The sequence below is a fragment of the Acomys minous genome (genome assembly GCF_964271855.1).
Source record: "Acomys minous genome assembly, chromosome: 9".
Classification (NCBI taxonomy): domain Eukaryota; kingdom Metazoa; phylum Chordata; class Mammalia; order Rodentia; family Muridae; genus Acomys; species Acomys minous.
This window is the reverse complement of record NC_140490.1, coordinates 84,060,262-84,074,052: the sequence shown is the minus strand read 5'-3', so window position 1 is coordinate 84,074,052 and position 13,791 is coordinate 84,060,262. Positions and strand designations below refer to the sequence as shown.

The window sequence follows — 13,791 nt, the reverse complement described above, 5'->3', positions numbered from 1 at the left end:
CAGTATGAAAAGCACACAGGAAGACCTCTGCCATGAGGTCTGGGCCTGGCATGGTGATGGATACCATCATGAACACTTGCTTCTGGGTTCTAGTCCTTACATGGGTACACTCTGGTTCTGTTCTCTGTTGAGGGGATTCTCAGTGTGCCCCATCTGTAGCACCTGTGGCTATCCTTACTACCCTGCTGTCAGAGTACCTCAGTGACGACTAGTCCTTCCTCCTCCTGCCTGTTGGCTTTATTTTGCTTCAGGGCTTCATGCACCATGGCGGTCCTCAAGTTCTCTGTGGCTAAGGATGACTGAGCACTCCTCATGTATGCACCCTGTGCATGGGTTAAATGACTCATTCTTCTTTTTTTTTTTTTTTTTTTTTTTTGAAATATATGTATAAATTTCCTGTGTATGAGAGCTTGCCTGTGTGTGTATCTATGTACCATGTGTGTGCCTGGTGCTGCAGAGGCCAGAAGAGGTTGTTTGATTCCCTGAAGGGGGAGTTACCAGGCAGTTGTGAGCCACCATGTGGGTGCTGAGAACCAAACCTAAGAGCAAGTGTTCTTAACCCAACCCGTCTCCAGCCCAAGTTGTGAGTCCTTAAACTGTCCCCAGATGTTCCCGTTGTCACCCAGGGCCTTCTGTCCTTGTGCAGTGTTTGCCGCTGTTGGAGTCTTTGACTTCTTGGTGTTGCTTCACTGGCGCCACACACCCAAGGGACCTCCTGTAGGTTTCCTCCAGGGTGGGTGAGACTTCCCTCATCCCTGCAGCAAGAGTGGGCATCAGTATCCATTGCCAGGGGGAAGGGGCGAAGTCCCTGTGGGTGTGGGCAGTGAGGTATAGCTATGTGTGGCCTGGCTCTCTAGCCAGATGCTCAGAGTGTCTATGATGCTGCTGAAGCCTGGGCATAGCAAAGCCTGGTGGCTCAGGTAGTCCTGGGGAGTGACAGGAGAAGGACCCATAGGACCAGAGGTGCTAAGTAAAGAGGCGAGGCAAGTGTGACAGAGCAGGCTTGATGCATAGAGTGGTTTACAGTATAGAGAAGTTTAGAATCCGTGAAGAAGTGGAAGGCTGCCTGCCAGCTGTGCTTGCCTGCGGCGCCTTCTCTCTCTGCTCTTGGAGTGTTTGGACGTGAGCCCTGCCGACTCTCTGGCTCACTGTGTGACCTGTAAACAGTCCACTGCATGTCTATGGGAGATAAGACTTCCTCTACCTCAGCAGAGTGTCTGTAGGCCTGTGCTTCAGCAGCCCTAGTGTCTCTATATACTGCTTCCTGGTGCCTCAGAGATGGGTGCATGTGTCTCGGTGCTTCATACTTTTGTTTTGGATGCTGAGGGTAGAGCCCAGGGCCTCCACATGCTAAGTACATGCCCTGCCATTGAGTCCCACCAGCCCAAGTGTGTGTGTGGTGTGTATCTTGTCTGTCTGTAGAGTTTCCCCTCTCTGTATGTATGTGTTTTACTACTCTATTTTGCTCAAGATTTAAATCAGCAATCAGAGCAGGCCTTGATCTTTGGTTGGGTCTCAGGGCCTCTTTCAGTCTTCCCCTCCCCTGCTCCCTCACACTTACTCGCTCTCAGCATTGAGTGATGTTGTCTGCTGTGTAACGGCATGATGCTGAGGGGGGCCCCGTAGCAGCATCTCTTGTGAACTTACACTTCGCTCTGGAACCTCAGTCACATTCAGGCCACACTGAGATGTATCTGACTTCTGAGTACGTATGACTCTGGACCCCTGGCTTGCACCACACAGGAGGCCTCATGGTGGCTGCTGTTCTCTCACACCCAGAGTGGGGGAATGGATCCAGGCCCCAAAGCCCTTCCTCCTGAGCTGTGGACTCCTGGCCCGCTTGGCACCAGCACTGGTCCAGCCAGTTGGGTGGCATTGCAGTTGTCTGAGGCTGGAGAGACGCTGGCTCGCTGCCTACTGTGGCAGGTATGGGTGGCTGCTTTGTCCAAGGGGCCTATGATGAAGATGCTTGGAGTTTGGACAACTTGAGGACTGGCTGAAGTGACCAAGCACCTTGGCCCTGCGGGGGGGGGGGGGGGGGCAGCTGGTTAGCATACCACTGGCCCTTAGGTCTTGGCACATAGGCACATCTTCATCTGTCAGATGCTGTGTCCTCAGAGAGCTGTGTCTACTCCTGTTGTCTCCCACCTGTCCTGAGTCAGCATGGGTGACTAAAGCAATAATGCATTGTCGCAGGCTGTCCTCCCTGTCACTCCATGGAGAACAGGGCTCAGCCAGTAAGGAGCTTGCTACACTGGTATGAGGACTTCCCAGCACCCTCAGCATGTGTCTGATCCCGGTGCTTGGCATGGAGACCAAGGGATCCTTGGGACTCAGTGACTAGCTAGCCAGTAATTGCTAAGTTCTGGATTCAACGAGACCCTGCCTCACAGAACTGGTCACAGAGTGACTAAGGAATACACTGATTTTCACACGTGTGTGCATGCACACACATGCCCAAGAACTTGGCCCTTTCTCCTTAGGGCCCTTGCTTGCCCTGTTGGGCCAGCTCTGCACAGCCCTTCTGGTCATTACAGTAGAGCAGCAGCCTGGGGCCAGTGGGGTACAGTTAGCCTGGCTCCCCTCAAGCCTGTCTTCTGCTAACTAGACTGACTGGTCCTTTTTTCTCTTCCAGTCAGGGCCTCTGAGCCCCACTCACTGTCTTCCTTAATCCCCTTTCCTCTGTAGTTTCCCTCCCCCCCTTTCATTTTGCAAATAGTTTGCTGAGCCCCCAGGTGTCCATTTGGTGTTAACCAGTCCCACTCCTCAGGGGTGCTAGTTCATCTTCTGAGCAGTTCCTCTCTCAGTTGGGACATTGGATCCTCAGGTTTGATGGTCCCAAGAGCACCTGTCTGAGCTCACATCTCTGCTGTGGGCCAGCTGGCCAGGCCCAGATCCTGTGTCACACAGTAGCAACTTCCTCCCTCTTCTGTCCTCCTCCTTAACCTGCTCTTGTTTCCCTGCCTGTGTCCTTTTTGTAGGGAATGCAGGATGTGTGCCAGGTCATCTCTACCCTAGTCAAGACAGGGTCCCCCTCTGAATACAGTGATGGCTGGCATCCAGTTAAGGGAGGGAGCCACTGTGAGATGCTGGGTTCTTGTAGAGGTGGCTTTGGGGATGAGGGGGCCAGAGCTTGCTGCAGGCTTCAGTTTCCAGTTTGTCTCTTGTACCTGCACTAGCCTGTCCCCTTATCTCCTCTATTGTGGCAGCAGCAAGAGGGGCCCACACCCCCATTCCTCTAGGCCAACCTGCTGCCTCTTTCGCAGACTATGCAGAAACCCATGTCTCAGCTTGAGGTCCCCACCCTCAAGGTTAGCCTCTCCCTACTGCCCTTCACTCACAACTCTTGGAGGACAGATCTGATGGCAGCTGTGCCATCAAATGAACAGGACACCCAGGGGCCACTCTGCTGCTATGTTAGGATGGCACATTACAGGCTGAGCCCCTTCTCTGAGTCACCTTGAGTCCTCAAAGCTTACAAAGCCACTGTGACCCACACACCCCTGGGAAGCCAGGGAGACCCTCGTCTCCTCCTTCCTTTACCTACTGAGGAGTAATTGGCAGGCTTGGGGCCCACCCTCCTGAGGCTCACAGCGGCTTCTTGTCCTGCATGCTGGCCTTTGGTGTGTTGCTGTTGCTCAGTTTGCTTGGGGCTTTTGGGTTTGGTAGGGTGACTTTTGTTTTCTCAGGAGTTGAATCTGTTTATTTGAAGTCTCACTAGTTAGCTAACGTGAAGCACACTGCGTTTCAGTGGGTTTAAAAATGAAACTGCCGTACATGTGAGTTGTGAGTGCGGAGCACCATAGGGCCTCCTACCCCTCGGGAAGGACCAGCCCTTCATCAAGGATGTTGAAGTAGCTTCGCTCTCCCACTAAGACATCCAAACAAGAAGTCAGGGACAAGGGTTCCCAAACCTGGCCACATGGGCCTTGGGCATCTTGAATGTCAGGTCCCACAGCTTACAGCTGTGAGTGTCACAGTCCTCCTTGGCCTTTGGTGACTGTTAATGTCAGGTCTTAACAGCTTCTGGAACTTTTAGGGATGAGGACGATCTCTGTTCTCTTGTCCCTGCTGTCTTAAGCTTGCCATCCTCATTCTTCCACCCTGTGGGTCCTCAGGTGCACGACAAAGTGCCCGTCCCTGCTGAGCTAGGGTGGGGCGGGACTCCATTCCATTTCTCATCCTGTGGCTGTTTAGTTGTAACAGCACCATTGGTTAATAAGCTGGTTTTGCCTCCATGGAATTATCCTGGCATCCATGTCACAAGTCAGTTGTCTGGCACATATCTGCTGGTTCAAAAGCCCTGTGGGTGGCAACAGGCATGGCAATGCTCTCTCATCTCAGCACTCAGGAGGCAGAAGCAGGAACACTGAGAGTTCAAGGGCAGCCTGGGTGTTGTAGTTTGTTTATGCAGCATCACCAGGCAGTGGGACGTCCCGTCATCCAGAGAACTTTGCTGTGACTTCCACACCACTGCACATAAAGCCTCTGGCTTTGGTTTCTGTGGTGGCTCCTGAGGGCCTCCTGGGGTAAAACCATATGATCTGACCCCACTCATGCTGCCCTGTAGCAGAAGTAAGTCTAGGTTGAGAGCCAAAGAATATATGTCTGGGGGGGGGGGGGGAAGAACAGGGAGGGGCTTACTGTGTGGGGTTTGGGGAAGAGCAGCCTCTCCGGTGCATTGTAAGTTGACAGGGATCCCAGAGGCTCTGCCCCTCTCAGAGCATAGATAGGGCCTTGTTGTTAGGGGCTCTCAAGTCCTTTGACCGGCAGAAGAGATGAGCATCTGGGACTTGGGGATGAGTGTGGGAGAGGCCCTGTTCTGTGGTGTTTCCCGCTCACTGCTGATGGACTTCCATGGTGCTCTGTGTTCTAGGAGGAGCCGAGGAAGGTCTGCTTCACCTACGACTTGTTCCTCAACCTGGAGGGCAACCCTCCTGTCAACCACCTGCGCTGTGAGAAGCTTACCTTCAACAACCCCACCACTGAGTTTCGCTGCAAGCTGCTCATGGCTGGCGGGGTGAGTGTGCCTGCCTGCCACCTTTGCCCTCTGCTGGCTGCTGGCATGGCTGGGCCCGGGCGGCCCTTAACTGGCTGGGTGGGCAGCAGCCTGAGGACGGCTCGGTGTGGAGGGGCCGTGGACAAGGGCAGACGACTACAGCTGGATTGGCAAAGTTACCTGCAGTGACCTAAGGTCGCAGAGCATGCCCAGGTGTTGGCCCAGGCCTGTGATGGTTGGCAAGGGGTGGGTGAGTATGAGTGTAGGGGGTGGTGGGTGTGGGGGCACTGTGGAAGTAATATGTATGGCTGCCCATGGTACATGTGCATCTGTGCACACGTGCACATGTATGGTATGAGCGTGTGTCTTGTGTTCTGTTGTGTGGTATGTTACTTGTCATCTGTGGACACGAATGTGACGTGTGTAGTTGTGATGTAGAAGGTGTGTGGCCTGTGTTAGTGCCTGGTGCTCAGAGTATAAGTTTAATGTAGGATGTGTGTGCTTTGTAGGCTCTATATGGTACTTACTTAGAGAATGTGGTGTTCTGAGGTTGGGGGCCCGTGAGGTAGAGATGTGTGGGCTGCGTGGTGTCCTTTGAGACATGTGAAGGAGATATGTGTAAATGTAGGACAGAGTGTGTGGTAATGTCTGAGATGATATACATGTGTCTGTGAGGTGGGACTTGTGTGTGGTGGTCGTGTGTGTGTGTGTGTGTGTGTGTGTGTGTAAGAGGTGTGGGGTCTGTATGGTCTGAGAGGTTTGGAGCTCCAAGTGTGTGGCTAGCCCTCTTACCTATGTCCATGGCAGCCAGGGTGTGTTTCTAGAGTCAGGCACCTGATTCCTCTTGGTTCTGTCTAGCCAGGTCTCTCGGGATCTGCCTTCCTCAGAATGGAAGTGGTGGTTCCCAGGTGAGGCTGTGTGGATTGAGAATGCTGCCAGTGAAGCTCTGTGACTGCCTGGGTGGTGGCAGGGGTCAGAGGCAGCCTGGGAGTCTGCTGGGAAGTCTCCTGCCTTCGAGGCCTGGAATGGCTGAGGGTGTGTGGGTGTGTGCAGAGGCTGCACTAGGCGCCGCGTACCCACAGCGTGTGTGGGCGTCCCCAGGGCCCCAGGTCAGCTTCTTGGGAGCGTCGGTGTCTCGGGCCTCTCCAAGCCTCTCAGGTGCCAGGGAGGTATTATCCACGCTCTGGAGAAGGTCTCAAGGTATCACCTGGACACAGCCTAGGAGGGACAGGATGGGAAGGTTGTGTCCAGCCAGCCTGGAAGAGAGACTGCAGTGAGGTCCCAGAGTGGCCCTAGGGAGACAGCCAGCCAGACACTCTACACTCTCAGGTGTCCTGGCTGTGGGACGATGGCTCTCAGGTGACTCCGGGACCAGGTAACTGTGGCTTTGTGTTGTTGGCCTTCTGGGTCATGAATCTCTGGTGTGATGTTTGTTGTCCAGGAGCTGTGAGCACTGGGAACTGGAGAGGGCATCATGCTAGAGCCCTGTGGAATGACTAGGCTGGGATCCCACTGTTCTAGAGAGGCAGCCAGCCGGGGCCCAGCTCTGTGTCTCATTTGCTGGTGGCCTGGGGCTGTTTGTACCAGGGAACCTGGCCTGTGTGGCAGCTGGTTTGTGTGCCATCCCTGCCTGGCCTCTGGCATCTTGGCAAGGAGCACAAGCTGCTAACCCTGGAGGCCAGGCAGGCCAGCAAGTGGAGAAGACGGGCCAAAGTCTGGCTGCCTTAGAACTGGTGCCCAGCGCTGGCCTTTCCTGACCTGGAGGGCTGCTCACTCATGGGACCACTGTCCTGGAGCTCGGACCTCACAGGTGCTTCTAGGAACTGGTGTTCGTGAGGCCCAGCTAGACAACCTGCGTAGTAGCCTCACCTCTTTTGTGGTTGGGCAGGCTCTGATGAGCAACTCGCAGCAGGGCAGGTCAAATTACTGCCCTCTTTCAGTGCAGTGTCGCGTAACTGTGGGGCATCAGCAGTCCCAGATGAAAGGCGTGCCTAGGCACAGAGCCCAGGCGCTCAGGGCCACGCATCACCTCTTCTGCCAGTCCAAGCCCTTCCCTTGAAGCCCCCATCCTCCCTCTGTCTGCTGCCCTCTGCTCAGTGTTGCATCCTCAGTGGCTGAGCTCCATCTTTACGTGAACTTGCTGTTTGGAGGCCAGCCCCAAACTGCTATGAGTGTCTAGGGAGCTATTGAAGCCGGGCAGCACTTCCTGGGTCTCAGGCTGTGACCCTGAGCTGGCCAGGGTTCCCAGCAGCCCCAGCACTGGCCACTGAGGCTCTTCTCTTAACCCCTCTTGCCCTTGGACCTGTTTTTGGCATTTGCCTTGCTGCTTTGGCTCTGTGTGGCCGGCTCCAGCTGCCTGTACCTGAAGTGAGGAAGGCTTGTCCCCAGCTGCGTCTGTGCTGATCCCTCAGAAAGCCACTCCGCTACCACTGGCCTCTGCCTCTCCTGCTGTGCCTCCCTCCAGCCTCCTTCTCAGTGCTCAAGGCAGTCTGTGGCCCCAGCCGCATCTCTTGCTTTGCGAAAGGCTCTGAATCTTCTTGGCCAGGGCTGCAGTCTGCTGGCCAGGGTCCATCCTAGAGGCCTTGGGGCCATTTTGGTCCCTGGCCATTCTCCATCACAAGCACAAACCTGTGACTCTTCTGGGCAGCTGGCCTCCAGCTCCCTTCTCCCTCCCCAGGAGGCAAGCTCCACGGCCGCCAGCCCATCACCTGGTGCCTGTGGATAATCTCTGTCTCTTCTTTGTCACTAGGTGATGGTAATGCCCGAAGGAGCGGACACGGTGTCCAGGCCCAGCCCCGACTACCCTATGTTACCCACAATTCCACTCTCTGCCTTCTCAGACCCCAAGAAGAACAAACCGTCCCACGGCTCCAAGGTTAGTGAGGTGGAAAGCCAGCGTTGCGGAGCGTGGGCCTGGCCATCGGCAATTGCAGGCCATTTCCACCATCAGCAGAGTCCAGCCTTGCACCCTGCTGCCTACATCCCGAGCCTCTGCTCCTGCTCCTTGCTAGCGTGGCCCCAAGCAGTGCTTGGAATCTGGTTGCTCATCCTGCACCCAGCTCTTCAGTCACAGGCCTCATGGGCCCTCTTTTCTGCCCAGTGGTGATTTGCCCCCAGCCACTGGGCAGGACATCTCTATCATTGGTCCCTTAGCTACCTTCTTGGCTCCAGCAAGGCCAGGCCACACATGCCCTTGCAGCTTCCAGGTCTGCTGGTCAGCAGTTATGGCATGGAGCTGAATTGGGGGAGGCTAGGGGTAGCCTGCGTGAAACCGAGCTGAGTCTCAAGGACACACATTTTGTCCCCTTGCTGAGCACTCTGGAAAGTTCTCATTGGGCCTTCTGGAGCAAGCGGCCACCTCAGCCACAGGCTGGCCAGTGCTGTTAGTGCCACTGTAACATCTGAACCCAGAACCCTGGGTCTGTCTCTTTTAACACCCAGGGACTTGGCCTTCTTGGGACCCTCTCAGGGTGACTGCTGATCTTGTGTATCTGTCCTTCATTTTCACCTTCTTCTTGCTTCACTTGCCTATAGGGCATTGTCAGCCGGGCATCCCCCATGAGACTCGAGCACCCTTGGGCCATCTTATCCATGGGCACCACAGGAAGAGAAGCAAGTACCAGGGCAGGCTCCTTCCACCTCTTTCCACAAGGCTAACAGGCCTGTGACATCCTCAAGCTGGTCAGCATCTTGGAGTCCTAACCAGGCCCTGATGTCACCCTTCATTGACCTTTGGAGGTTGGAAGAGAGGCCAGGCCTTGCTAGCAACCTGGGGCTTCTCACCCAGCCATTGTTTGGAATCTACAGAAGTGATGAAGGATAAGGCTACTATGTCTCAAAAATGCCTCCCTGGTGGCAAGCCTTCTCTAGCACCGCTGTGGAATGCTGCATGGGGTTCTACAGATTTCTAGGCAGCACAGAGTTTCTTCTCTTTGGATGACTCTCCCAGAAGCCCCAGCCTTAGAATGTGGTCCAGACCTGAGTGTCAGACCCTATGCTACCCTGGCAGAGCAGTCTCCGGTGGCTGAACAGGGCCACAGTGAGCAGGAGGTGAACCTCTCGGGGACTGTCCTCAGGTGCCTGTGACAGAAACCAGGCCCACCCAGATCTGTTCCCCCGGAGGCACAGGCTGTGTCACCCTGATGGGCACCAGGCCCTGAGCCTTGGCAGCCTCTCTGAAGTGCACATCTTCACTGTTTAGGAGTGAGGGCTGCATCGAGCCTGTGACGGGCCTGTCCTCACTGACTGCTTTCACAGATACAAAAGATTTTCCAGTGTTTGACACGGGGTCTCACTGTGGAGTGTTAGTTGGCCTGGAACTCTGTAGTTGCCCAAATGTAACCCCAGGAAAGTGGCTCCTGTCAACCATTCAGCAGCCATGGGTACATTCTCATCGGCCATTCTTGCCTCACACGCCTGCAAGCTTGTCCTCTGCAGGAGAGGGTGAGGCCCACTTGATTGCCATTTCTTGCCTCCCTCGTGCTTTGTGGGGTACCGTCCCCCCTCGACCCAGTCTCTATGAGGCACTCATCACCAGGCCTCATTCCAACTGCCAGTATCCTTGTCAGGTTTACAGGAACATGGCCAATGAATGGCACAGGCCAGAGTCCTCAGGCAGCTTCATCTGTCCCTAGACACCTGGGTGGTTCAAGTGTGTTGCAGAGCCCCTTTTGCCAGGTGTCTGTCCCACCAGCTTGGTGTCCTCAGTGGTACTTTCAGCCGTGTCTGTCCTGGGCTATGGCCTACATGGGAAGAGCTGTCACCTGGCTAGCTCTGAGCTCTTTGTCCAGCCACTGGCTACTCCTTCTGAAGAGAAGGCTGGAACTGGTGGAGGCATGAGTTGAGCACTCCAGGATGGGCTGCGAGCACCAAGGACATGGACTAGGGCCTCAAAGAGAGAGACTGGCCAGCACCTTCCAGTCAGGTGCAGCCTCAGGTCTCCCAGATGCCAGTAGCTGCAGGCGCTGGTGGCCCTGCAGGTTTGTGGACACAGCTCTGCTGTGTCTGTTGGCTGCACCCTTTTACTCTGCGGACTCTCTCTACACATTTCAAACAGGCACATCAGCCTTTGCCCAGGTTGGGGTGGCAGAGCCAGGCGGCCCCAACGTGCCGCTAACACATCTTCCTCACCTTCCCTGCCCTTGGCCTTGCAGGACGCCAACAAGGAGAGTGGCAAGGCGTCCAAACCACACAAGGTGGCCAGGGAGCACCGTGAACGGCCACGCAAGGACTCAGAGAGCAGGAGCTGCTCTAAGGAGCCAGAGCGTGAGCCCAAGAGTTCCAAGGATGCTGCACGCAAGCTGCCCAAGGAGGAGAAGGCCCCACCGCCTAAGGCTGCCTTCAAGGAGCCCAAGATGGCTCTAAAGGAGACCAAGCTGGAGAGCCTGTCCCCCAAGGGGGCACCCCAGCCTCCTACCCTGCCCAAGGCCTCCAGCAAGCGGCCAGCTGCCACGGACTCACCGAAGCCCAGCGCCAAAAAGCCTAAGAAGAGCGGGTCAAAAGGAGCACGCCGTGCCCCGGGCACCTCACCCCGCACCTCCTCCTTCCCTGACAAAAAAGTGGCCAGGGACAAGAACAGCAGCAAAGGTGACAAGGGGAAGGCGGAGAGTGAGTCACGAGAGGCCAAGCGGACCCTGCAGGCTGAGGACTCAAACTCAGAGGATGAGGCCTCCTTCCGGTCAGAGGTGAGCAGGCAGTGCTTCCCCTGGACAGCTCTCCCCTGCCCATGCCATAGTAGCTGGGGTCCCCGAGTAACTGGAGCCCTGTAGCACTGTGGTTCAGAGCTCCAGCCCTGGTGCCACCCAGTGGCTCTGGCTTTGGTGGCTTGCCAGGGACTGTTGACTCTTGAAGTTAATTAAGCATAAAGTCTATACTTTTGCAGTCTTGCCTTCCTGTTGGGCCATAGCCCTGTTCTCCCCATCAGGAGGCCAAGTGATGACCGCAGAGCTATGCAGAGCTTTTTCCCAGGGGGGAGGATGGTAGTGGTGGTGGTAGGTGGGTGGGTGGGTGGTGGGTGGGTGTCTCTCTCTCTTGCCTCCTGCACCTGCCCCATACAACAAGATATAGGGTGCAGTCTGCCAACTCCTGGGGAATTGCCTGCCTGTGTCAGAGCCCTGGGTAGGCAACTCTAAAGATGCCCTTGGGGCTGTCCTAAACTGTTTTGGGGCTGGCAGGCTGTTAGCTACAAAGGCGAGGGCTCTGTAACCTGGTGCCCCTGCCACTGTGCTTGCTGGGTACTTGTGACCTTCCATAGTGCTCAGGGAAGTGCCTCAGCTTTGTGGAGCCAGAGCAGCTTCCAGGGCTCATCACTGGAGGAATCTGTGGGGTCCAGGCCTATGTCTTGAAGGCAGTCAGTGGGCTGTGTAGGGCCACCTCAGCAGCCAGGGCTCAACCTCCGCTGCATGAAACTGTGGCTCTGGGTGATGGCACACACTCTCTTCCGCCAGGTACCAGGACAAGGTATTTAGGCAGCTGTGGAGCCAGTCCTACCTGAGAGTTGTGGCTGAGGTTTTGTCCCAGGCAAGGAGTTCACGGGGCACTCCATGGGTACTCCCCTCTCCCAGGCCTGCTGCCTCCAGGCGGGGTCTGAGTGTAGGCAGCACATTACCCAGGAGCACCCCAGCCAGAGCAGCTGCCAGGGCCTCAGCCAAGCATAGGCTCCTGGGGGAAAAGATAGGCAGCTCTGAGGAAAAGCTGCTGTTACAAGTTTGGTGGCCTTGTCACTGTGCTTGGAACTGCTGCACTCCTGGTTCCCAGACACTCAGTTGTAGCCAAAAAGGGCCCTGTGAGTGTGGCAGTTGTAGGCCTGTAGTCACCCGCTGGGCACCTCCTTGGCTTCTCTGGCAAGAACGGTTTCCAGATTCTTTTAGTTCTTGTCCCTGGGGTCTCTCTGGTAAGAAAGGTGCCAGGAGGTCTATGGACCACCATAGGCCACCACTGAGGCCATGGAGAGGCACCTGTCCCCACCAGCTCCTAGTCTGTGCCTGAGCCTAGACTTCCCGCAGGGTCTTGTATGGCCACTCCCTTACAGGTGGAAATTGAGGCTCGAAACTAGAGCTTGCCCTAGCCTGGAGCAATGCCTCCTTCAATTTGTTACCTAGGAGAAACAAAGAAGGTCTGTGCACGGGAGGACACCCTGGTTCCAGGCACAGTCTATGGGGTTCCCTCACCCTGAGAGCCTCCCAGTGGACTGAACTGATGGGTACCTAGGACAGGCTCTCTAGTCACTCCCACTGGCCAGTAGGAAGGTGGCTAAGGAGAAGCCCAGTGGTCCCGGGCTACAGTGAACCTGCCCAGGACAGTTTGTTCCTTCAGTCTGGAGTATTCCCTTCTAGGCCGGCTGGCCTTGCCCAAGCTGCTGGACCGGCGGGGCCTTTCTGCATGCCTTCTGCAGGCTGGGCACTGCCCTGTTCCTTGTTCTGGGCAGGCTGAGGGCCTCACAGTTTTGGAGCCTGAGCTCAACCATGACAGGTGTGTCCTATTCCCACCTCATCTGTTGACCAGGGGAGGGCCTGTAGCCACTCTGTCCCAGGTGAGGGGCAGGCTTAGCAGGGCCTGGGCCCTTGGAGACTGGCTGCCCCTGCTACTCTCTCTGCTTCTCACCATGGCCAGCCTCCTCTGGTACCTGCAATAATTGTTCTGTCTCAGCTCCTGAGTGTGTTTCACAATTACATCCCCAACACCACATGATACACACACTACAGCACACACTTGACACACCGGACACAGTGTACACACCCCACTTCACACACCACGCCACACACAATGCACACCACAGACAGACCTCACATACTACACACCTCACAAACCACAGATCTCACCTCACACCCTGCATACATCACACATCACACAACGCAGGCACGCACACATTCACTGAAGGTCTCTCACAGTGGCAGCCTCCTGCTTTGTGTCTTGTCCTGGCAGTCACTGCCCCCTGGTGGCTAAGTCCATCCCTGTGCTCTGCTGCATGGTGTTTGTGACACAGAACCCCACCATTACTCCTGTGCAGCTGGTGAGGCTTGGACCAATCTGAGCATTTGGTCATTGTCCCAAATGAGCCCCTCTTTGTAGGCTGGCATCCCTTTCCCCTGGGCTGACCTCAGTGCCCACGAGGCTGGGGAGGCCCATGGTGTCAGCTGAGTGTGACTTTGCTGAGAAGCCTGCGTTTCCTGTCTTTGCTGGCCTCAGGCTCTATTCAGGCTGAGGCTAAAGGCTGTCCTGGTGCCTGGGAGTTGTGTGGCCCCTTCACTGCCCCCTTCTCTGACCTGCAAGATGACAGTCTCTTCTTTTCCTCTCATGCTGCTCGGGCATGGGCTAAAGTCGGCCCAATCAAGCCCAGCCAACGCCAGCTCCAGCTCAGACTCCAGCTCAGACTCAGACTTTGAGCCATCTCAGAACCACAGCCAAGGTGGGTATAAAGGGAAGGTGGAGCTGGTGGAAGGGGTGAAGGCAGATAGAACAGGATGGAGGCAGGGCACAGCCTAGGGAGGAGCACAGACAGGCCTGGGAGAGGCATGGCTTTCTTGAGTGATGGCAGGCTGGGGCTGCCTGCAGCTTCAGAAAGACTGAGCCTGGCCTTGCACCACCCAGGCTAAGCGCCCCTGGGCCAGACCCTCTTTTATAGGCTGGCATCCCTTTCTTGGCTGACCTCAGTGCCCACGAGGCAGGGGAGGCTCATGCTTTCAGCTGGAACACTTACCACAGCTCCTAGTGGTGTAGGATTGGTACAGACAAGTAGCTATCCTCGATAGGAGCCAGGTCAGTCGCTGGGGTCCACAGGCCTGTAGCCAGCG

At 55.9% G+C, this 13,791-nt stretch overlaps 1 protein-coding gene across 2 annotated transcripts in view; it reads left to right on the top strand.

Annotated features, from left to right (window-relative positions):
• Positions 1-13,791, top strand: part of MLLT1 (MLLT1 super elongation complex subunit) — a 44,443-nt gene that overhangs the window by 25,799 nt on the left and 4,853 nt on the right. The window contains exons 4-7 of one of the 2 annotated variants that reach the window (XM_084795952.1): positions 4,877-5,020; positions 7,749-7,874; positions 10,153-10,683; positions 13,319-13,406. In XM_084795952.1, the coding sequence (XP_084652078.1) occupies positions 4,877-5,020; positions 7,749-7,874; positions 10,153-10,683; positions 13,319-13,406 (889 nt within the window). The remainder of the gene's footprint in view (positions 1-4,876; positions 5,021-7,748; positions 7,875-10,152; positions 10,684-13,318; positions 13,407-13,791) is intronic. The other variant, XM_084795953.1, reaches the window with a different exon arrangement.